The sequence below is a fragment of the Argopecten irradians genome, chromosome 1 (genome assembly GCF_041381155.1).
Source record: "Argopecten irradians isolate NY chromosome 1, Ai_NY, whole genome shotgun sequence".
In the NCBI taxonomy this organism is placed as follows: Eukaryota; Metazoa; Mollusca; class Bivalvia; order Pectinida; family Pectinidae; genus Argopecten; species Argopecten irradians.
In genome coordinates this window covers 66,074,643-66,099,993 of record NC_091134.1, presented here as the reverse complement: position 1 = coordinate 66,099,993, position 25,351 = coordinate 66,074,643, and the positions used below count along the sequence as shown (strand labels likewise).

Sequence of the window (25,351 nt, the reverse complement as noted above, 5' to 3'; positions counted from 1 at the left end):
TATTCTGGGGGAGTGGTAGGGATACTTTGATGGGGAATGATGGGTAGGGCAGGGGTACTAGGATGGGAACATGGATATATACTGGGGGAGAGGTAGGGATATTTAGATAGGGACTAGATGGGTAGGGCAAGGGTACTAGAATGGGGACATGGATATATACTGGGAGAGTGGTAGGGATACTTTGATGAGGCTAAATGGGTAGGGCAGGGGTACTAGGATGGGGACATGAATATATACTGGGGCAGAGGTAGGGATACTCAGATGGGGGTAGATGGGTAGGGCAGGGGTACTAGAATGGGGACAAGGATATATACTGGGGGAGAGGTAGGGATACTCAGATGGGGGCTAGATGGGTATGGCAGGGTTACTACTAGGATGGGGGCATGGATATATACTGGGGCAGAGGTAGGGATACTCAGACGGGGGCTAGATTGGTAGGGGTAGGGCAGGGGTACTAGGAATGGGACATGGATATATACTGGGGCAGAGGTAGGGATACTCAGATGGGGGCTAGATGGGTAGGGCAAGGGAACTAGGATGGGGACATGGATATATACTGGTGGAGTGGTAGGGATACTTTGATGGGGCTAAATGGGTAGGGCAGGGGTACTAGGATGGGGACATGGATATATACAAGGGGAGAGGTAGGGATACTTAGATGGGGCTAAATGGGTAGGGCAGGGGTAGTAGGATGAGGGCATGGATATATACTGGGGCAGAGGTAGGGATACTTAGATGGAGCTAGATGGGTAGGGCAGGGGTACTAGGATTGGGACATGGATATATACTGGGGGAGTAGTAGGGATACTTTGATGGGGCTAGATGGGTAGGACAGGGGTACTAGGATGAGGGCATGGATATATACTGGGGCAGAGGTAGGGATACTTAGATGGGGCTAGATGGGTAGGACAGTGGTACTAGGATGGGGACATGGATATATATTGGGGGAGAGGTATGGATACTCAGATGGAGTTAGATGGGTAGGGCAGGGGTACTAGGATGGGAACATGGATATATACTGGGGGAGAGGTAGGGATATTTAGATGGGGGCTAGATGGGTAGGGCAAGGGTACTAGAATGGGGACATGGATATATACTGGGAGAGTGGTATGGATACTTTGATGGGGCTAAATGGGTAGGGCAGGGGTACTAGGATGGGGACATGGATATATACTGGGGCAGAGGTAGGAATACTCAGATGAGGGCTAGATGGGTATGGCAGGGGTACTAGGATGGGGACATGGATATATACTGGGGGAGAGGTAGGGATACTTAGATAGGGGCTAAATGGGTAGGGCAGGGGTACTAGGATGGGGACATGGATATATACTGGGGCAGAGGTAGGGATACTCAGATGGGGGCTAGATGGGTATGGCAGGGGTACTAGGATGGGGACATGGATATATACTGGGGCAGAGGTAGGGATACTCAAATGGGGGTAGATGGGTAGGGCAGGGGTACTAGGATGGGGACATGGATATATACTGGGGCAGAGGTAGGGATACTCAGATGGGGGCTAGATGGGTATGGCAGGGGTACTAGGATGGGGACCTGGATATATACTGGGGCAGAGGTAGGGATACTCAGATGGGGGCTAGATGGGTAGGGAAGGGGTACTAGGATGGCGGCATGGATATATACTGGGGGAAAGGTAGGGATACTCAGATGGGGGCTAAATGGGTAGGGCAGGGGTACTAGGATGGGGGCATGGATATATACTGGGGGAAAGGTAGGAATTCTTAGATAAGGGCCTGTGATACCTGGATAGATACACTTGTATTAAGACAGGGATACCCCAAAAGGACTAGAACATGCAGGATACTCAGATGGTAGTTAGTATATCAGGTATGTCGATATGAGCAGTGATACTTGGTTTGGGGAAGGACACTTGGATTGGTTTTTACACTATGGTCAGGGTAGAAATACTTAGGTGAGATCAGGTATACTTGGATGAAGACAGGAATTATACAGCTGTATGGGTATAGGGGAGATAAAGGAAGGATATTAGGGCTAATTTATGTACATTACCTTTTCCGGACTTTTCTACGATCTCCTCCTCAGCCTGAAGTATCACAGCCTCATTTTCAGACAGGATGTATGCACTTTGAACTTTGCCTTTCTCAAGTGATTCTCCTAAAATGTACAGATATGAATATGAGTAATGAAACAACTATCACATTAAGAATGATAAAACATAGAGCAATGCAACTGCCTGCCAATTCTCAACTATTTCTCAGTCTTCTTATACATTATTGTTTTCTGGAGATACAGGCAATCAAAATTTTTATATATTTGCCAAAAAAAATTCTATAACCATAATTTCTAAAAACAATGATAGACATGTTTACCTGGATGGAGGAAGAAACTGCAACAACCTTTTCGTAGCTCTCGTTTGCCGAGTTGTGGTTTACAGTTGCTATCAACGACATCTTGTACAATACAATACTCTCCTTTCTTAACTACCACACGATTCTCCTTATTGACAATCTCCTGTTAAATCAAGTAACAAACCAACTGATACAGGAACAATAAAAAACAGAATGGGAATCAAACCTGCTTCTCTGAACTCTAGACATGCTCTCTGTATATAAGCTACCTGGAAACCAACGCTCAGCTCAATAAGGTTCTACTTTATGCAATACATAATCCCCCCCCCCCTCCCCCCAACAAAATCTTCATTGGTAAGCATATTCAGATGTCAAATCTACTTGATATGAATTATGCATGACCAAACAAAAACTTATATCAGGATTTCTTGAAGAAAGCTTGCCTTGGTAAATAAGCATCGATTAAGGTCAAGAAATTTGAATTCAGGAGGCCAATTTACACACATCTACACTGTGTTAGCATTAATGCAACCAAGTTTCATTGAAATCCCTTCATTAACTAAGGAGTAGTGGAAGGTCGCTTGCTGTTTCTACAGACAGACAGATGTATAATAGCAAATAGAGGTGACTAAAACTGGTACTTTTGTGTCAAGAAATTTTGGTCAAACAGCTAAATGGACTTTCTTACCATCTGACCATTTTCTCTGAACACACAATTGTCGTGTTATATAGAGTAAAAGTGATGAAAAACATTACAATAGAGCCATTTCAACTGACCACTCCTATTTCTGGTAAGTATTGGTCAATATCTTCACCGGTCACTAGCCACTCCTCACCAACAAGTCTGAAAAGAAATAAAAGGCCCAAAGGGTCCTGTATTGTCAATTTCCAGGTCAATATTAAAGAAATACCATCTATGCTTATACGTGTGTAATTATATAACATAATGTAATGTATATATCCTATTTACCACTTCTCACACTAGTACACATATATTTAATTTTAGCACACAATTGTACTGTAAAATGTCTTCCAGAAGAGATGTGCAAAAATCCTAAGATTAAATTACAAAAACTTTTTCTGCAAATCTGATACTATATATATGACTCCATCCTAAGGAGAATACCTTTTGACGCCCAGTCTGTCTGTTGTTGATTGTGTGGCTCGTAGTCTCAATCCTAGATCTGGTGTCAATGTGATTTCCTTCTCAATCCCCAATACCTGTAACCATAACAACCAATGTCATTATTCACAAGATTTCAAATTAGACTGAGTATAAATTAATTATGAAGTAAAAAGTCAAAGTTATTGTCAAACCAGACATATCTAGAATGGTCACAACCATCCAAAATTCTTGAATGATAAATAAGAAAAAAAATTTTTAACAAGAGATCCCAGAGGAATCTTGGCGCCCACCAAAGAATGATCTATGTCTGACAATGGAAAGAGGGATCTTTTCTCTGCTTTTCAAACTTTTGCAAACATACTATATATAAAATTTGAGACAGATCGCTTCAGTACTTTCTGAGAAATAGCAGAAACAAATTTCAACTATCAAAATCCAAGATGGCTCCTTGGCGGCCATCTTGTTGATTGATCGGTCCCAAATCGAAATATGCACAACTGGGGCCCTAGGGGAACCTATATATGAAATTTGAGACAGATTCATTCAATACTTTCTGAGAAATAGCGATAACAATCTTTAACTGTCAAAATCAAAGATGGCAGCCTGGCGGCCATTTTGTTGACCGATAGATCCAAAAACGCATTATGCACAACTAGAGCCCTAGGGGAACCTACATATGAAATTTGAGAACTAGAGCCCTTCAGTACTTTCTGAGATATAGCAAAATCCAAGATGGCTGCCTGGCGGCCATTTTGTTGACCGATCGATCCAAAAACGCATTATGCACAACTAGAGCCCTAGGGGAACCTACATATGAAATTTGAGACACATCCCTTCAGTACTTTGTGAGATATAGCGATAACAATCTTTAACTATCAAAATCCAAGATGGCTGCCTGGCGGCCATCTTGTTGACCGAACGGTCCCAAAACGCAATATGCACAACTAGAGCCCTAGGGGAACCTACATATGAAATTTGAGAAAGATCCCTTCAGTACTTTCTGAGATATAGCGATAACAAACTTTAACTATCAAAATCCAAGATGGCTGACTGGCGGCCATCTTGTTGACCGATTGGTCCCAAAATGCAATATGCACAACTAGGGCCCTAGGAGAACATACATATAAAATTTGAGACCGATCCCTTCAGTACTTTCTCAGAAATAGCGATAACAAACTTTAAGTATCAAAATCCAAGATGGCTGCCTGGTGGCCATCTTGTCGACTGATTGGTCCCAAAATGCAATCTGCACAACTAGAGCCCTAGGGGAACCTACATATGAAATTTGAGACAGATCCCTTCAGTACTTTCTGAGAAATAGCGATAACAAACTTTAAGTATCAAAATCCAAGATGGCTGCCTGGCGGCCATCTTGTTGACCGATTGGTCCCAAAATGCAATATGCACAACTAGGGCCCTAGGGGAACCTATATATGAAATGTGAGACAGATCCCTTCAGTACTTTCTGAGAAATAGCGATAACAAGAATTGTTAACAGACGGACGGACGGAAGGAAGGACCACGGACCACGGACAAAAAGCGATTTGAATAGCCCACAATCTGATGATGGTGGGCTAAAAATCTGAGAGTAAAATATTAATTCATAATAATAACATTTTGTTTACATAGTATTTCTCTATAACAAAGATTACATCATTCTTCACACAACATCACTGTCAATAGGAGTTAATAGTGCTTTGGTGACAGTGGTTCAGGAGTCTGATTACACAGTCTGCCATTACCACTTCCTGACCATATAACTCGGTTTTTCTCATGAAGCTCTCATTAAGCACATTCTTGAACTATGACAGCTGTTTAAAGGACAGAAAACAATGAAACGAACAAATAGTCACACCTCTTCAAAAACATCTGGTAGATAGGCTCCTGAAATGTAATGCATCCATTCCTCACCAGTAACACGCTGCCTACAAAACAGATCACAAAAACATGGAATTATAATTTTAGATTTTTTCCTGAAAACATAAACACATTTTATAGGAATAGTAACATACCGGTTAACACATTTTATAATAAAAGAGTAAATTACATGCAGAATAAACCAAATACTGTAGATTAAGTTTGAAGTCATTTTCTTTAGACTCCTCATCCTCATTTCATACTTACGGTAAACCTTCGGTTAGTTCGAACTAAATTAAATAAATATTTATGGACCAGTTCGAATTATCCGAAATTAAGCTTCAGGAAAAAATCTTGAGTTCGAACTATCCGAGTTGAAATCGGTAAAAACCAGTTTTGTACCGATGTACCTGGCATAAACAATGTAAGGCAGAAAATCTATAGGGAAAGTATTCCTGAAGATATCATATTCAACCATTTTCTCGTATACATGAGCATCTAATTGGTGAATTAATAATTAATTGCGTAGCAGAAGCCGCATGCATATGTGCACGTGGACAAGGCCCCAAACAGCACCGTTCACGATCGCGGCCTATAATTTACATCGACGTCCGTTAACTGAGATAGAAACTTTATTTAAACCACAGAAAATCTAGTTAGATCTTTTTTATATTTCGTAACAAACGTAAAGAAAATCTGGTTGCATTTACGAAACTGCTGTTGAAAATATTTGTTTACATTCATTTCGTAAAATTAGGTCACATGCGCACTGTGACTGTCAGATTGTCCAAAACCCGATTGCATATTGTCTGCTTCTAAAATTACGTAACTAGTTTTAACCTGATGAAAAGCTACGTATCTATTGTTCAATTACCCAACACGTGGATTGTTTTGGCTGGAGCTGAATATGTAATCACACTCACTTGCTGTGACCCAGCGGCTGGCTTTTGATGCTCGCTGTGACACCTCGTAACTGGCCTGTCCAAGCCAGCGTGAGGCACATGTTTACAGGTAATTTAACACCTTGATTGGCTGATTAAAGATAGATTGATTGCATATTTTAATGTCGACATAAACTGATATCCGTATCTAGATTGGACTTAACAAACATTGGCGATTTCTTCCACGTGTTTCCATCAGGTACAGCGAATTTAAATATACATTGTCGGGGCCTAAGATTAAACATTTGGCCTTGCTGCTTTGTGTACGATATATCGGCATAAATAATTTTTATTTATGGCTTAAAATGTTCATTACTAATCTGTCGTATGGTCATTATAATGGTCATTTATACAATCTTTATTCCAAACATCAAGACTGTTGCAATATGCAAAATATATTGCCATTTTTAGGGACCCCATTGCGCCGGTTTGCCGTCAAAAATCTTACTTTTACGTTCATAATTTGATGTGTTCGAACTATCCGAAATAGGATTGATTATAAAAAGTCAGTGTTCGAACTATCACTAGCTAAAAAATTACCGTTTTTCTGGAAAAAATTGTGTGTTCGAACTATCCGGCGGTTCGAATTAACCGGAGGTTTACCGTAATTGATTCCACCAGGTAATAAATATTATAATTACAATGGATCAACCATCAACAAATTCTGTCAGGTTAATAAATCAGTACCAGAGGTACTCACCAAATGTCTGTATTAATAAATATCAACCATCAACAATCTTGTAGCTAAATGGATTTGTGAAAGCATATATACAAATTAAATAGTTTATAAGAAATTATCTGCTGTATCATTTTGTCAAGCCATACAAATGAGTAACTTGACTTACGTCCCATTACGATCTGTGAAGTCCTGAGTTGCTCGAAGTTTCAGTGCTTCCCCCATCCGAATCACAACAGGGTCAACAATCTTTTCAATCTCCTACAAAATATACAAGGGGAAACAAAGGGATTAGAGAAAATAAGTAACAAGGGAAAGTGGTTTGACTTTGAGATCACAGATAACATCCACATATTAGTATTTATTTACTGGTAATATAAGGATATCTAAATTTAGAGAACCAGTTTTAATACAATATGTCTGAACCTTTACAATTGATGAAACTATCGCTCACCACCTCAGGACGAGGTTTGTAACTAAGTGGGCCGTTCAGTTGCCATTGGTCACCGGCTTGGTATTTCCCTATCTCATCTTCAAAGTCGAGTATAGCTTTCAGTCTTATTGCATGGTCGGCCTTGACTACAGGGATGGGCTTCATGGCGGACATGTAGCTTTCCCTGCCCATCTGGTAATTAGGGGCGCCATACAGGGACTCACCTGGCAACAGTGGAAATGGTGCCTACAACAACAAATACAGACCACCTGTTCTTATACATAATAATAACTCACCACAAATTTCAGAATCTCAGTTTCTATCATCTGCAGTACTGGTCACTAATATCCATGAAGAGATTCATTCAGGTCACTTGCTTTAGTACAATAAATAGATATCTCCTGTGGAGTCTATGATGGCATTCAATCTGTTTATATATTGATATCATTAACACAATGATAGCATTGTCTCTTGTGTCATCTGTGGAATATTTGATAATTTCAAAATGTGAGGAACAATTTATGTTTTCTAGAATTAGAAAGTGGATGAATTTTGTATGACAACCCACCTGGTGGAATTTAACCTGTGTTTGTCCCAGAAGGTTTTTGCATACTTGTCCGGGTACATAGTTTCTGGAAAAAGATAACAATTCTTTGATCATTGCATGGCTATTGCAATTATGTCCTGAAGTTGTGAAAAAATAATTCTAGATAATACTTCCATAGCTTAAAGATCAACAATAACTTTCTAGCTAATACAACTTGTCAATTAAGTTAAATTTTACATGTTCTACGTTTATAGTGTATAAAAGTGTATAAAATGAGATAATTCAGAGACATGTAAACCAGTCCTGATATAGACTGATTTAAAATCAAAAAATTTCTACTATCAATTAGTATTAAACAAGTTGATTTTTTTATGTCGAGTTTTCCGATTGTATTTGAAAGCCCAATTCAAACATTAAAAAATAAATGAAACAGATGCATATCACAGATATATATTGAAATAATTAGTTCTTAAATAATGCATGGAAATATATAAATATCCAAGAGCAGGTCTGTTTTGCATTGATATATTTCTGTTATATTTACTGGCTGTCTGGTTGGCAAGAAAGACTCAACCTGTCTATAAAGGGAACCTGTCTATAGTGACCATTTTGCTGTTTCCCCTTCAGTGGTCCTTTTAGACAGGTTTGACTGCATTAACAAGTTTCACATCTGACGGTCAAATTTCACATTAAGATCATTCATCAATAATAACCTACATGCAAGGGTTTTCGATGACACAGTAGTGGCCTGGAGGCACTTTGATCATGGGTAGTGGTCCTCGGTGGAGCTGTTCATTGTTCTTTAGTACAACTGTTGTTGGACCGATTACAAGGCTGGTGATGTTTTTGTTCTGTTGGAAGACAAAACACATAGCACCATTATAAGGATCATACGTTCAGGGTCAGTTTTATTCTAAAATTGTGTACAGGTAAATAGATCTGTTTAAATTCTAGTATATATTATATAATATATCATAAACTTAAATCAATAGTATACATTGATTGCAAAACAAGTTATATAACATATATACCAATCACTTTTGATGTCCCAAGTGCACCAGGGGTCTTAAAGTATGTTAAATTACATATAAATAGTGCACTAAACTACTGCAATATCAATCACTTTTAAGCTCACTCATGCTGGTTTACTCTAGTTAGTCTCAGCCTACCAAAGCACTATCAGTTTACGATCTTCACAGTTCACACAAAGTCTTAACCTAGTGGTTAACTAGTAGTCCTGATCAAGTTTACTCATCTTTGATACTCCAGGGGTTATAATCACTGACATCATATATGTATCTATCCCTGGACTATCTCATAGTAAAACTAGAGGCAGTTCCGGAGATAAAACTGACCAATCACAGGCCTGCAGAGACTTCCTTTGAAAATTACAGAGATATGATGCCCAACTTCAAAGCAACACAGTCAACCATATTAAAGGATTTGTGCAGTCAAAAATGATAATTTCAGTTTATGCTGGAAATGGCTTTATTAGCACGTGTAGAAACCTCTCCATGCCGCGCGCGACCGGTATAACCTGTAAGCCGTCGATATCGAGGTCAAATTTTCTGACCACCCAATTATGCATATTTTCTAGCTCTAAACCGTGTGACGTCATAATAGTCCGTGGCTTATAGCTGTACTATAACTGATGTGCTATCACTTATATCGACGGTTACAGGAAAAGCCGATCAACGATTTTTAATGATTACTTTTGAATGAGGTTAATCGTACGATAACTTTGGCTCGAATGTAAATAACTAAAAGAGTGAAATTCGATGTTTCAAATACTCTAATTTATGCTCTAATAGAAGGTATCTTCGTGTAATTATGAAAGAAAATCCGCACAGAAATAAAAGTTTCGGATTTTTTTTGTCGAGGAGTTCAGCAACGAATAAACTTTAATTAGATAGTATTTTCCTGTAGTTCTTTGATTCATTGTGAATTGCAAAGTTTGTGAGTGTAAAATGAAATGTTACGTAACAAGTAAAGAAATCCTTGATTAAAGCATCAATGATATGATGCTTGACGTGCGTACACACCCTGACACCGATGATTGATCATTACAAACATTGTGTTGTGTGTTGCTAACCGAATAAATGGAGATACATTTATTACAATTCCGTTATATGTTTCAACGTGTGGTAGAAAGAATTTATTTTTGATATTATAAAAGATCAAAATATTGGAATATTAAGCAAAACAAACTATTTTTTTTTAGACAGTGCGATCGCTTTCAATTCTTAATCAATATACGAATAGATACACCGATATAGATATATAATTAACCATGCCTTTGGTTTGATAGTTATGTAATAACTGGACCAGGATGTTGTTTACCTGTACACAACGCCATTCATCGAACTCACCTGTAATTACCTGGCCGCGGGCAATTTGCTATTCGGTGGACTGTATCGGGTATTTGGTATTGTCTTACTGTCAATCAGGTTAGGACATCCGTTAATTGGATTGTGATTTGAATTATGGAAACCCCGTACATCTATTTTCTAGGTTTTTTTTATTGTCACCTCTTTTTTTTAAATGAAGGTGTAAAAGCAAATGGAAATAAAATATCCCTGATCATACCTAGGAATGTATATTACATGTATATATATATATGTCGTACACAGGTAAAACAATAATGGAAGTTGACTTATTCAAAAACAAACATGGCTCTAAGAACTATTTGAAGTAAAGGTTTAACCTTAAAAATTATGCCAGTAAAGTACTGTAATAACGGAATCGTGGCATATAGCAATTTCCGTAATATTAGTAAGAATTCTAAGCATGTATTTTCACCGTTTCGATCTACATGTATAGTCATACAAGAAGGGTTATAGCATTACCACACTAAATATACTTATTTAAATATCACTAAGTATGTTCATATATCACACTATTTAAATCTCGGTATGATATACAAAAAGATCGACAATGAATAGGCTATTTTAAGGATTTAGCATAATTTTGAAATAATGATTTTCTTTTAAATCTACACATATACTGTAATTTAAAAACATATGTCAGAAATATCATTGGTGTATTTCTGCTTTTTAGTAAACTTTATAGATAAAGTTTCAAAGGCAACAATATAGATATACATATTATTTTCGGTATAAGATCGGTACTGTTATTATTCCAATATCACATAACTGACAACCGTCCGCATTTTATTTTTACTCAAAAACTGTGCCGTGTTTGCATCGTTATGACAGAAGTTTGAAATAAAAACACGCATTCTAGATATATTCATGCTTTTTTTTGTGATTTTACTCGTAAAAAGATAGTGCTACATTATAAAAAAAAATTTATTACACAGAAATTTACACAATATGCTATCTAAATCTCAGTCCAGACTGATCCGAACAACATTTTGACATCGCTATCAAATTGGATTGATTATCTAATCTAAAGTTAGATATATGCTTGTTTGAATGTTTGAAATGTTGTAAATGGAATGTTTTGAAACTGAAAATATCTACGTCATAAAGCTAGAATAATCATTTACTCGAAAAACTCAAATTGTAGATCTATAACGTATGTGCTGTATAGATGTATAGTACTGGGCTTACCTTGTGTAGCCGCGGACTACTGTGACATCACAATACCACATGACCGCCTAGCTCATTATGTCTGAATCGTAGTCGACACTACCCGTAAATCACGACCAAAACCAACCGATAGCGCTAAGAGCTAGGCGATTCGTTGGCTGGGACTTGATTTTCCATTCATCCAAAGCAATATCCTGACATATTATCAAAAAAAAAAAATTTGGCTGCACAAATCCTTTAATGTATCGTTATTTAATTCCTTTGATGCTTACTGAAGAACCATAATTACCTGTTGCCTTCAGTTTTACTATGAGATAGTACAGGGGTGGATATAATGTCAGTGATAGTAACCTGTGAAGTATAGAGGAGGACTACATGTATATTACTGTAGTCCCCAGCTAAAAAAATCTTCATTTGCATGTAGTCACATTGACGACCTTAATTTGCATTGTACTTTGTAATATAAATTACATTTTAGGGCACCTTAAGGTTCATGTAATGGCTTTAAACAGTGATATTTTGCAAGCCTAAAACTCATTACTGTGCTGCAATTGAACAGAACTAATTTCATTAATTGTTGGTATATACCCTGTCTAACTGTCAGTCTTACTGTTGATATGTAATTTGTGAAGCTGCGTGTAAAATACAGTAAAATATGAGAAAAATGTATATTTCTGGAGAAGACATAGAACTCGTGTGAATTGCATTGATGGAACCAAATAATCATGCAATCGTGTTCAGTTGTGAATATGCCAGGTACTCCAACAGTTTGTTTGGCAAAATCGGACCAGCAAATAGCGCAGAAGCCTAGTGTAGTAAATGCAAATGGCTGCTATAAATGGCGGATCGAAAATATCGCATATAAGAAGCCATCTCAATTGATACAAATGTTTTTTATAGACACCATAAGGTACTCTGAACATAACAAGAAGACTCTTCACGAAAAAAATAGTTCAAACAATCTGTTTGGGGCGAAAAATGCAAATTTCTGGAAAGAGCCTCAAAGTCCACATTTTAACTATTTTTTTCGTAAATATTCTTCTTGTCATGTTCAGAGTACCTTATAGTGTATATAAGAGCACTTGTATCAATTAAAATGTCTTCTTATATGCTATATTTGTGATCCGCCATTTAAAGCAGCCATTTGCATTTACAACAATACGCTCCTGCGCTATTCGCTGGTCCGATTTTGCCAAACAAACTGTTGGAGTACCTGGCATAGTCACTACTGAACACGATAGCATGTTTATTTGGTGACATCAATGCAATTCACACGAGTTCTATGTCTTCTCCAGAAATATACATTTTTCTCTTATTTTACTGAAATTTACAAGCAGTCTTTCACAAATTACTTATCAACAGTAAGACTGACAGTTAGCCAGGGTATATACCAACAATTAATGAAATCAGTTCTGTTCAATTGCATCACAGTAATGCGTTTTAGGCTTGCAAAATATCACTGGTTAAAGCCATTACATGAACTTTGAGGCTCTTTCAGTAGCTACGTAGCTACTGTTGTAGCGGAAAAGATATCACCTTCTGACTGAATTTTTCATTCAGGAAAAGTCAGAAGGTAATATCTTCAACAGTGCCAATTATTTACTGTTAACTTAGTACAATGTTAATTTTAGCACTAAATATCCATATTGAAGCAAATTGATTTACAGAAAATTTTAAGAGGCTAGTTAGCTGAGTAATAATGCTGATTTGACAGAATGGGCGACAATCGTGGTCCTGTCAAAATTATTTAGGTAATAAACCAAAACTGCAAAATCCACACTTCAAAGCAAATATTGAAAAACATAAGTTGACAGTTGTTTAAGTTTGTTTGATACTTACTAAATCAGTCACATGCACATAAAAATGTGGTTTTAGACCGATAATGCCGTCTGTAGCCATTTCTAAGACTTTTCGTTTTCTATGTCTATTCTTGTCGATGACGTTTGTTTACCAGTCTAGTTTCACTTCCGCATGCAACACCGGTTTTGGTAGAGTGTATTACGCAGATATTTATTGCGGATAAAAACCAGATCGCTCTTCTATGTCATCTACGTCTATGTTCATACACTGTGATCTACAGCGAACCAAGGAAGAATATTAACATAGAATTTCTTCTTCTTCTTCAGTTAATAAATAAATTAAAAAAAACCCAAAATGAAATAAAATAAAACAACTAGCTTTATTAGTCATATTCCTGCTGAGTAAGACAACTAATTAGCACGTACACGGATAGAGCTATGATAGGCCTATATTTGGGTATTGGAATCAGGATCCGAAAAATGCCGATATTTTGCATAAATCATCAGTTAATCATTTCAAAAAAAATTGTTTAATGATATATACAAAGATGATGAAAAAAAAGAAGACATAAAGATATTTACCCTCATTCCATAGCGATATGTGTTCCCCTAGAACAAGGATCTGTATTCTACCAATAAGAGTGTTGTAGCAAAAAAAGTATTTACGTATATTTAAATAATATATGATAAAACCATACAGAGTATATCTACAGAAGGACACTTGCCAACAATGTGTCGGTTATCCTCGATATATCGACGATGTGTGTCGGTTATCCTCGATATATCGACGATGTGTGTCGGTTATCCTCGATATATCGACGATGTGTGTCGGTTATCCTCGATATATCGACGATGTGTGTCGGTTATCCTCGATATATCGACGATGTGTGTCGGTAAAGTCAGGAATAAATAATGTCGTGTGCACAGGGACTCGGCATTTTCAACCGAACAGTCAATAGATCAAGACCATTGGTTGAAAATTCGTATCAAGTCACTGTGTAGCCGAGCAAACATGTAAAGTTCTGTATCTGACGAAACCTGAAATATATATATGTATAAACCTGATTATCTTATTAGCACAGGGGAATGCTATATAATTACCAGGAAACAGTTTAGTGATCTGTAGTGATATCAAGTCGCATTAGGAAACTTTGTACATGTATATGTTACAGAAACACACTCATCAGTCCGTCAATCTGATGTCTAATGTCCGACCAACTACTACACCTAAACTACATGTGTGATTTCATTGAAACTTTGTCATAATAATCCTTATATAGTGTAGATGTCGGAACAAGATACCCCACCATTTTCAGAGTTATGCTTCTTTGTTACGAAATCCTAAAACGGCTACTCCTTAACTACTAAAGGGATTTCAGTGAAACTTATTGCCAATAATCACAATCACTAATAAAGCATATAAATATGTCTGTAATCTATACCAGAACAAGATGCTTCCACCAATTCCAGACACAGATATGACAAATAGTTACAGTTTATACATAGACCATTGTAGACGTTTTAGGGGTTTAGATAAAAATCTGTAAATTTGTATTCTACATTGTACTTTTTATATAGACCATTACAATGTAAAAAAATGTCTATGGGCACTCTGGTGGGTCCAAATTAATATTAAACTGTAACTAATTCCATGCACAACAGTTCTATTTGATAAGAGTTTTACTCAACACGTGGCATTTTATGATGGAAACAAACTTCGAGATGTTACGCCGATATATTTTCAACGTAAATGAACCTCAAAAGACGCTATGATGAATCTTTAATAAACATGAGCTCGATGTTCATGAATATTACTTGTAAAAGCGGAATTCTTATGACGCTCATAAAAAATAAGGCCAACAAAACATGGCTGTTGAATTTGAGACCGTCGTCAAAGATGAAATATACATGATAAAATCCAATAATTTCTCATCATGTGCAAAACAACAAACATTGCCAGTAATGGAGGTTACAACAATTATTAAAAGGGATCTGAGAATTACTCATAGTTTACATTTGAACCTATCCAGGCGACTTTTAGACGTTCTAATGGATGTTGATTTTTTAAACAAATTGATAATAAAAACATATATTTATGTTATGAACAACATGAAGAAATAACAGTTTTGTCGATTTTTTATCCAGACCCTGAAACATTGGATCTGTCCAAATATGTATATTGGAGCTGAATAGAAGTGCGTTGGCGCGCATTTTATCATTTATCTGGAAAGGTAAAATCATTTATACTGGGTTGGGATAATATTCAGAGACAAATTGTTGCTAAATTAGATAATGAGATAAAACTCGAGTGGTCGAAATAAGATTACTCGAAAAAATCTCATCCCCTTCTAAGGCACATTCACATCCCAAATACTCTTTTTTCTTTCTTCCAAAAATGCCATCAAAGAAGAAACCACACAGTGAACATGTATTGGATTGCTTTATATTTAATTTCTCTCGAGTAACAAATAATGACTAGAGTTTAGTTAGAGCTGGTCCAGCGACATGCAAACAGAGATGAATCAATGCTTATCTGATAAAATACCAACATGCGTGTGGAATATTAGTGGCCGATAGACCTGCCTCCCCTCTGGCTGACAATGGATCAGTCCAACATCAGCATCTCGCCGCGTGAGATGAGCTGGGGCGTACCGATGTTCGGGTAAGAGCTGCCCTGAGGCTGTGAACAGAAGATGCGGCTGTACTCGGCATGTGTTGTACTGTTGTTATTCTGACGTACAGTAGCTATTTACAGAAGGTAAGAACGTGCATGTCTATTACACGTGCATATGTGTGAGATATGTAAATGTGTAAATATGTGTAAATATACAATTTTAAATCACACTCGTGTGCATGCATGTGTCTAAACAATGATGTAGCACGTGTAAACACACAGCATATTACAACACAATAACACATTCCATACTCTGTATAATGACTTGTCATATGATATAGATAAATCTGTACCACATAGGTACCACATAGAACAGAACACAATGTACATACGATGCTTTTGTTATATAATGTATATTACATATAGATAATAACTAGTATTTATCTTTTCAACAAAACGTGTGTTCATCTTTTGATTTAGAACATATTCCAATCTAATCAGGGGCGTAGGAAGCGGGGGGGGGCAAACATGTCTTTTTGCCCCCCCATTTTCGCTGAGTGAAATGTTCTAAAAAAAGGATATTTGAAAGAAAAAAGTGTCATCCTGCACATTTTTGTACTTAATTTTTAGAAAATTTTCCGCTGCGCGGCGCGTTTCCTAAAACGTTCAAGCAAGTAATGTTCAAACCTTTAATAATGAAAATTCAATACACATGAACTAGACTAAAAATGTCTATCAAGGGATTATACTATTTCAAAAAATGTTTCTTAAAAGATTAATTTGTTTATATGTCTTAGCTAGACAATCAATTCATTATTATTTTGAGTGACGATGGTGTGAATCCGGTATGTTCAGAACGAGCTGGGTTGCATAATGGTATATGCCGACACTCACAATTATCATTTCATAGCAGGTAACTTTAAATAAAAAAAAAATACCATGTTAAGAACTCTTAAAAATCATCAAAATACAAAATCGTAATATTTTTTCACGGGGGGGAGACCCCCCGCCCCAAAAAACAAACAAAATCTCGCGCCTACGGCGCTCGCTAATTCAACAAAATGCATCTAAATCTCATCTCAGTCATTCTGAATCGTAAAATTTTTCCCGGGGGAGTACCCAGGACCTCCCAAACAACAAAATCTCACGCCTTCGGTGCTCGCAAATTCATCAAAGTACATCGTAAAACTCATTTCAGCCATTCTAAATCGTAAAATTTTTCCCGGGGGAGACCCCCGGACCCCCCAAACACCAAAATTTGGCGCCTTCAGCGCTCGCAAAATCAGCAAAATGTATCGTAAAACTCTTCTCTGCCACTCTAAATCGTATAATTTTTTCCCCGGGGAGACCCCCGGATCCCTCAATCACCAAAATCTCGCGTCTTCAGCGCTCGAAAAATCATCAAAATACATTGTAAAGCTCACCTCAGTCATTCTAAATTCTAATATTTTTCCAGGGGATACTTCGGACCCCCCATACTCGCATGCTAATTTGCGTATTCATAAATTTCATGTTAGCATATGTAATAAGTATATGAAGTATCTTATGTGGGTGCGGGGCGCGCGATGGGGGGGGGTTGTTACAAAATATTGAGGATCGTTGCCCCCCCATTACGTTTCATCTTCCTACGCCACTGCTAATTAAAATTAGACTTGTAATTCCGCTCTCACTACAATACTCTACGTTATGCAAGTATTGAAGCGTAACGTATCAACATATCAAAGATAAGTCATTTTAAGGCAATATCTCAGTTTATCAGAGAAAATGCTGGTAAATGTATACTGTACATTTGTTTTACAGACACAGAAGGTGAACTCAACGCTGGACAAATTAACACACCATCTTACTAATGTTTAGAAATTTAGGTTAGTTGGTTGAACATTCACAACTGATATATGAAAACTGTGAATAACAGTATTAAAAATAGCACGCTGTCATAGTCCCTATAGGTTCCTATCCTTTTATGCTGTGTGTCACCAATCCTTATTTCACCTAGTTGTTAATAATACTATTTCACATTTGACGCTCCAGACTGTCTCCATACACACCTATACTTAGTGGTGTTCCGTTTAATCAAGTCATCGGGTATCGTTGGTTTGGGGTGTTTGACCAATTAATCAAGTAAGAAATCTGTAATCGAGTTTCTTCTGAATTGTCCGACATCATAATAAACGAAAGTGTATAAATATTCGATCAGTAAAACATACAAGAAATTTCAACCGATTCCAAACACTACCTATGCTACTTTCACCATTAGTATCTCACTGTTTTCCAACCTCATATATTCCTTTTTGTTGGTGTCCTTCTACACACCTGTCCAACATTTTGAGACTAACATCTCTGCATAGATTTAATGAACCCCCATCCTCGATACTCCAGGGCTTCCGATCACTTACGATCTCTACACCCCTGGACTATCTCATAGTGAAATTGAAGGCAGCTCAGCGGAAAACATTTGACCAATCACAGGCTAGCAAAGACTTCTTTGAAGAATACAGAGAGAGCGACGCCTAACATCAAAGCCACACAGTCAACCACAGTGTACCGTTATACGGCTCTTTTGATGTACATCAAATGACTAAATTACCTGTTCTATTCTGTTGCCTCCAGTTTTACTATGAGATAGTCCAGGGGTGTAGAGATCGTAAGTGATTGGAAGCCCTGGAGTATCGAGGATGATGAACCCCAAGACCCTTGTCTACATAATAGTCTTGACTGTTATGTCATTTCCCTGTGATAGCTATATTCACATAGCTAAGTTTATCAACAACAGCCCTTACTATTTCTGTCTCTCGCCCCTTTGAGGAAGACCCTTAGTTGTCCCCTGGCCAAGACATGCCATAGTCTAAAAAAGTGGTAGTTTCTGCTCCTGCTTAGCGGTCAGCCTGATAACTGGTTTGCCTGTTGTCAGTATAATGTGGTCAGACTGATAACTGGTTTGCCTGTTGTCAGTATAATGTGGCCAGACTGATAACTGGTTTACCTGTTGTCAGTATAATGTGGTCAGCCTGATAACTGGTTTGCCTGTTGTCAGTATAATGTGGTCAGACTGATAACTGGTTTACCTGTTGTCAGTATAATGTGGTCAGCCTAATAACTGGTTTGCCTGTTGTCAGTATAATGTGGTCAGACTGAACTGGTTTGCCTGTTGTCAGTATAATGTGGTCAGACTGATAACTGGTTTACCTGTTGTCAGTATAATGTGGTCAGACTGATAACTGGTTTGCCTGTTGTCAGTATAATGTGGTCAGACTGATAACTGGTTTGCCTGCTGTCAGTATAATGTGGTCAGCCTAATAACTGGTTTACCTGTTGTCAGTATAATGTGGTCAGACTGATAACTGGTTTGCCTGTTGTCAGTATAATGTGGTCAGACTGATAACTGGTTTGCCTGTTGTCAGTATAATGTGGTCAGACTGATAACTGGTTTGCCTGTTGTCAGTATAATGTGGTCAGCCTGATAACTGGTTTGCCTGTTGTCAGTATAATGTGGTCAGCCTGATAACTGGTTTGCCTGTTGTCAGCATAATGTGGTATGCTGTTTGATGTCTTTCGTGGCACGTTTCAGTGAGATAGCACTATGAAAATAGGCCCACTATATAATTGACAATACATGTAGTCCCACTTTTACAAGGAGACACAACAAAAATATATGGCAGCCTGCCAAAACTTAAAAGCCATTCACACACACAACATATCACATACAGGGGGAGAGGCTGTCCTGAATAAATAGGATGTTTAGGCTAATCAAACAACTAAAAAATGATCCAGCAGTATAGAATCTTCGGTAAGAATCTTCAGTACTTCAACAACTTCAGAATTGTTTGAAGTCATTCATTGGAGACGTCAGAGTATTGTACCAATTGGGTTTAAGGCAAAAAAAAAAAAAAAAAGATCTTTGGGTTATTTCATTTGTCTCCCTTTCTTTCCGATTGATACATACAATTTACTCCATGAAATTAAAACTGCCAATTAATTAATTTTCTAATTATAAACTTGAACAATAAAACCATCATAATTTCATGACATACAAGGTTGATTTTAGATGCATTGCCTCCCCTGTGCTACTTCCACTGCAGAACATTTTGAGATTCCTCCACCATTAGGTAACCACGGCAACTTGATCAGGTGTGCCGCGACAAAGAAAACGAGCATCAATTACCCACTGATGTTATTCTCTCTCAATCTTTCATGCAATTTCTCGCTCCTCTCTAATGAAACAGGGTTCACAAGAGCGTGAATTGTGTGTTCATGTGTTATGAAGGAGGATTCGTTGGTGCATATTTGTAGCAACAACTTATACAAAACATATGCTGCCTTTGGCTATAAATACATAACTTGTCTACTCCAGAATGCTCCGAAGAGTTGGTGTGGTGCTTTGACGTCAGTCCTGCTATATCAGCACCGGCATTACCAAGGTATACCCCACACACATTGTACTGCTGATATCTAGATTTGTATTCAGTTGACTTTATTGGCTTTGACTAAATGATCTCAATTAACCATAAGTTATTAATATATAATGAACCTTCCTCACCATTTTATTCATACAGAGATACTACAGGTAACATATGTTATAGGTTAGTACTCTTACAATTAACAACTAGCAGTACTACGCACAATACTGTCTGTGACCAGGTAAGAGCCCTATCTATATATAGGACTGGTCACAGACACCTCCAAACTGTAGACAGGTGATCTAACTATAGGACTCATACCTGGTCACAGACACCTCCAAACTGTAGACAGGTGATCTAACTATAGGACTCATACCTGGTCACAGACACCTCCAAACTGTAGACAGGTGATCTAACTAAAGGACTCATACCTGATCACAGACACCTCCAAACTGTAGACAGGTGATCTAACTATAGGACTCATACCTGATCACAGACACCTCCAAACTGTAGACAGGTGATCTAACTATAGGACTCATACCTGGTCACAGACACCTCCAAACTGTAGACAGGTGATCTAACTATAAGACTCATACATGATCACAGACACCTCCAAACTGTAGACAGGTGATCTAACTATAGGACTCATACCTGGTCACAGACACCTCCAAACTGTAGACAGGTGATCTAACTATAGGACTCATACCTGATCACAGACACCTCCAAAACTGTAGACAGGTGATCTAACTATAGGACTCATACCTGATCACAGACACCTCCAAACTGTAGACAGGTGATCTAACTATAGGACTCATACCTGGTCACAGACACCTCCAAACTGTAGACAGGTGATCTAACTATAGGACTCATACCTGATCACAGACACCTCCAAACTGTAGACAGGTGATCTAACTATAGGACTCATACCTGATCACAGACACCTCCAAACTGTAGACAGGTGATCTAACTATAGGACTCATACCTGGTCACAGACACCTCCAAACTGTAGACAGGTGATCTAACTATAGGACTCATACCTGGTCACAGACACCTCCAAACTGTAGACAGGTGATCTAACTATAGGACCCATACCTGGTCACAGACACCTCCAAACTGTAGACAGGTGATCTAACTATAGGACTCATACCTGGTCACAGACACCTCCAAACTGTAGACAGGTGATCTAACTATAGGACTCATACCTGGTCACAGACACCTCCAAACTGTAGACAGGTGATCTAACTATAGGACTCATACCTGGTCACAGACACCTCCAAACTGTAGACAGGTGATCTAACTATAGGACTCATACCTGGTCACAGACACCTCCAAACTGTAGACAGGTGATCTAACTATAGGACTCATACCTGATCACAGACACCTCCAAACTGTAGACAGGTGGTCTAACTATAGGACCCATACCTGGTCACAGACACCCCCAAACTGTAGACAGGTGATCTAACTATAGGACTCATACCTGGTCACAGACACCCCCAAACTGTAGACAGGTGATCTAACTATAGGACTCATACCTGGTCACAGACACCCCCAAACTGTAAACAGGTGATCTAACTATAGGACTCATACCTGGTCACTGACACCTCCAAACTGTAGACAGGTGATCTAACTATAGGACACATACCTGGTCACAGACACCTCCAAACTGTAGACAGGTGATCTAACTATAGGACTCATACCTGATCACAGACACCTCCAAACTGTAGACAGGTGATCTAACTATAGGACTCATACCTGGTCACAGACACCTCCAAACTGTAGACAGGTGATCTAACTATAGGACTCATACCTGTCACAGACACTCCAAACTGTAGACAGTGATTACTAAGACCATACCTGTCACAGACACCTCCAAACTGTAGACAGGTGATCTAACTATAGGACTCATACCTGATCACAGACACCTCCAAACTGTAGACAGGTGATCTAACTATAGGACTCATACCTGATCACAGACACCTCCAAACTGTAGACAGGTGATCTAACTATAGGACTCATACCTGGTCACAGACACCTCCAAACTGTAGACAGGTGATCTAACTATAGGACTCATACCTGATCACAGACACCTCCAAACTGTAGACAGGTGATCTAACTATAGGACTCATACCTGGTCACAGACACCTCCAAACTGTAGACAGGTGATCTAACTATAGGACTCATACCTGATCACAGACACCTCCAAACTGTAGACAGGTGATCTAACTATAGGACCCATACCTGGTCACAGACACCTCCAAACTGTAGACAGGTGATCTAACTATAGGACTCATACCTGGTCACAGACACCTCCAAACTGTAGACAGGTGATCTAACTATAGGACTCATACCTGGTCACAGACACCTCCAAACTGTAGACAGGTGATCTAACTATAGGACTCATACCTGGTCACAGACACCTCCAAACTGTAGACAGGTGATCTAACTATAGGACTCATACCTGGTCACAGACACCTCCAAACTGTAGACAGGTGATCTAACTATAGGACTCATACCTGGTCACAGACACCTCCAAACTGTAGACAGGTGATCTAACTATAGGACTCATACCTGGTCACAGACACCTCCAAACTGTAGACAGGTGATCTAACTATAGGACTCATACCTGGTCACAGACACCTCCAAACTGTAGACAGGTGATCTAACTATAGGACTCATACCTGGTCACAGACACCTCCAAACTGTAGACAGGTGATCTAACTATAGGACTCATACCTGGTCACAGACACCTCCAAACTGTAGACAGGTGATCTAACTATAGGACTCATACCTGGTCACAGACACCTCCAAACTGTAGACAGGTGATCTAACTATAGGACTCATACCTGGTCACAGACACCTCCAAACTGTAGACAGGTGATCTAACTATAGGACTCATACCTGGTCACAGACACCTCCAAACTGTAGACAGGTGATCTAACTAAAGGACTCATACCTGGTCACTGACACCTCCAAACTGTAGACAGGTGATCTAACTATAGGACTCATACCTGGTCACAGACACCTCCAAACTGTAGACAGGTGATCTAACTATAGGACTCATACCTGGTCACAGACACCTCCAAACTGTAGACAGGTGATCTAACTATAGGACTCATACCTGGTCACAGACACCTCCAAACTGTAGACAGGTGATCTAACTATAGGACTCATACCTGGTCACAGACACCTCCAAACTGTAGACAGGTGATCTAACTATAGGACTCATACCTGGTCACAGACACCTCCAAACTGTAGACAGGTGATCTAACTATAGGACTCATACCTGGTCACAGACACCTCCAAACTGTAGACAGGTGATCTAACTATAGGACTCATACCTGGTCACAGACACCTCCAAACTGTAGACAGGTGATCTAACTATAGGACTCATACCTGGTCACAGACACCTCCAAACTGTAGACAGGTGATCTAACTATAGGACTCATACCTGGTCACAGACACCTCCAAACTGTAGACAGGTGATCTAACTATAGGACTCATACCTGGTCACAGACACCTCCAAACTGTAGACAGGTGATCTAACTATAGGACTCATACCTGGTCACAGACACCTCCAAACTGTAGACAGGTGATCTAACTATAGGACTCATACCTGATCACAGACACCTCCAAACTGTAGACAGGTGATCTAACTATAGGACTCATACCTGGTCACAGACACCTCCAAACTGTAGACAGGTGATCTAACTATAGGACTCATACCTGGTCACAGACACCTCCAAACTGTAGACAGGTGATCTAACTATAGGACTCATACCTGGTCACAGACACCTCCAAACTGTAGACAGGTGATCTAACTATAGGACTCATACCTGGTCACAGACACCTCCAAACTGTAGACAGGTGATCTAACTATAGGACTCATACCTGGTCACAGACACCTCCAAACTGTAGACAGGTGATCTAACTATAGGACTCATACCTGGTCACAGACACCTCCAAACTGTAGACAGGTGATCTAACTATAGGACTCATACCTGATCACAGACCACCTCCAAACTGTAGACAGGTGATCTAACTATAGGACTCATACCCGATCACAGACACCTCCAAACTGTAGACAGGTGATCTAACTATAGGACTCATACCTGATCACAGACACCTCCAAACTGTAGACAGGTGATCTAACTATAGGACTCATACCTGGTCACAGACACCTCCAAACTGTAGACAGGTGATCTAACTATAGGACTCATACCTGGTCACAGACACCTCCAAACTGTAGACAGGTGATCTAACTATAGGACTCATACCTGGTCACAGACACCTCCAAACTGTAGACAGGTGATCTAACTATAGGACTCATACCTGGTCACAGACACACCATCCAAACTGTAGACAGGTGATCTAACTATAGGACTCATACCTGGACACACGACACCTCCAAACTGTAGACAGGTGATCTAACTATAGGACTCATACCTGGTCACAGACACCTCCAAACTGTAGACAGGTGATCTAACTATAGGACTCATACCTGGTCACAGACACCTCCAAACTGTAGACAGGTGATCTAACTATAGGACTCATACCTGGTCACAGACACCTCCAAACTGTAGACAGGTGATCTAACTATAGGACTCATACCTGGTCACAGACACCTCCAAACTGTAGACAGGTGATCTAACTATAGGACTCATACCTGGTCACAGACACCTCCAAACTGTAGACAGGTGATCTAACTATAGGACTCATACCTGGTCACAGACACCTCCAAACTGTAGACAGGTGATCTAACTATAGGACTCATACCTGGTCACAGACACCTCCAAACTGTAGACAGGTGATCTAACTATAGGACTCATACCTGGTCACAGACACCTCCAAACTGTAGACAGGTGATCTAACTATAGGACTCATACCTGGTCACTGACACCTCCAAACTGTAGACAGGTGATCTAACTATAGGACACACACCTGATCACAGACACCTCCAAACTGTAGACAGGTGATCTAACTATAGGACTCATACCTGGTCACAGACACCTCCAAACTGTAGACAGGTGATCTAACTATAGGACTCATACCTGGTCACAGACACCTCCAAACTGTAGACAGGTGA

At 38.9% G+C, this 25,351-nt stretch overlaps 2 protein-coding genes across 4 annotated transcripts in view; one reads left to right on the top strand and one right to left on the bottom strand.

Moving 5' to 3' along the window:
* The window catches only part of LOC138305892 (major vault protein-like), a 52,304-nt gene extending 38,850 nt beyond the window's left edge, over window positions 1–13,454 (bottom strand). The window contains exons 1-10 of the mRNA XM_069246164.1: window positions 13,298–13,454; window positions 8,625–8,758; window positions 7,929–7,992; window positions 7,382–7,606; window positions 7,097–7,188; window positions 5,309–5,378; window positions 3,454–3,548; window positions 3,105–3,171; window positions 2,349–2,490; window positions 2,029–2,133 (exon numbers count right to left, since the gene is read on the bottom strand). Coding sequence (XP_069102265.1) covers window positions 2,029–2,133; window positions 2,349–2,490; window positions 3,105–3,171; window positions 3,454–3,548; window positions 5,309–5,378; window positions 7,097–7,188; window positions 7,382–7,606; window positions 7,929–7,992; window positions 8,625–8,758; window positions 13,298–13,357 — 1,054 coding nt within the window. The 5' untranslated portion in view covers window positions 13,358–13,454. The remainder of the gene's footprint in view (window positions 1–2,028; window positions 2,134–2,348; window positions 2,491–3,104; window positions 3,172–3,453; window positions 3,549–5,308; window positions 5,379–7,096; window positions 7,189–7,381; window positions 7,607–7,928; window positions 7,993–8,624; window positions 8,759–13,297) is intronic.
* A 2,383-nt stretch (window positions 13,455–15,837) lies between these two features.
* The window catches only part of LOC138305867 (uncharacterized), a 42,988-nt gene continuing 33,474 nt past the window's right edge, over window positions 15,838–25,351 (top strand). Inside the window, exons 1-2 of one of the 3 annotated variants that reach the window (XM_069246131.1) lie at window positions 15,839–16,015; window positions 20,223–20,289. The gene's annotated coding sequence lies outside the window, so the exon portion shown is untranslated. Of the gene's footprint in view, window positions 16,016–20,222; window positions 20,290–25,351 lie in introns of all 3 variants that reach the window. The other 2 variants (XM_069246152.1, XM_069246137.1) reach the window with 2 other exon arrangements.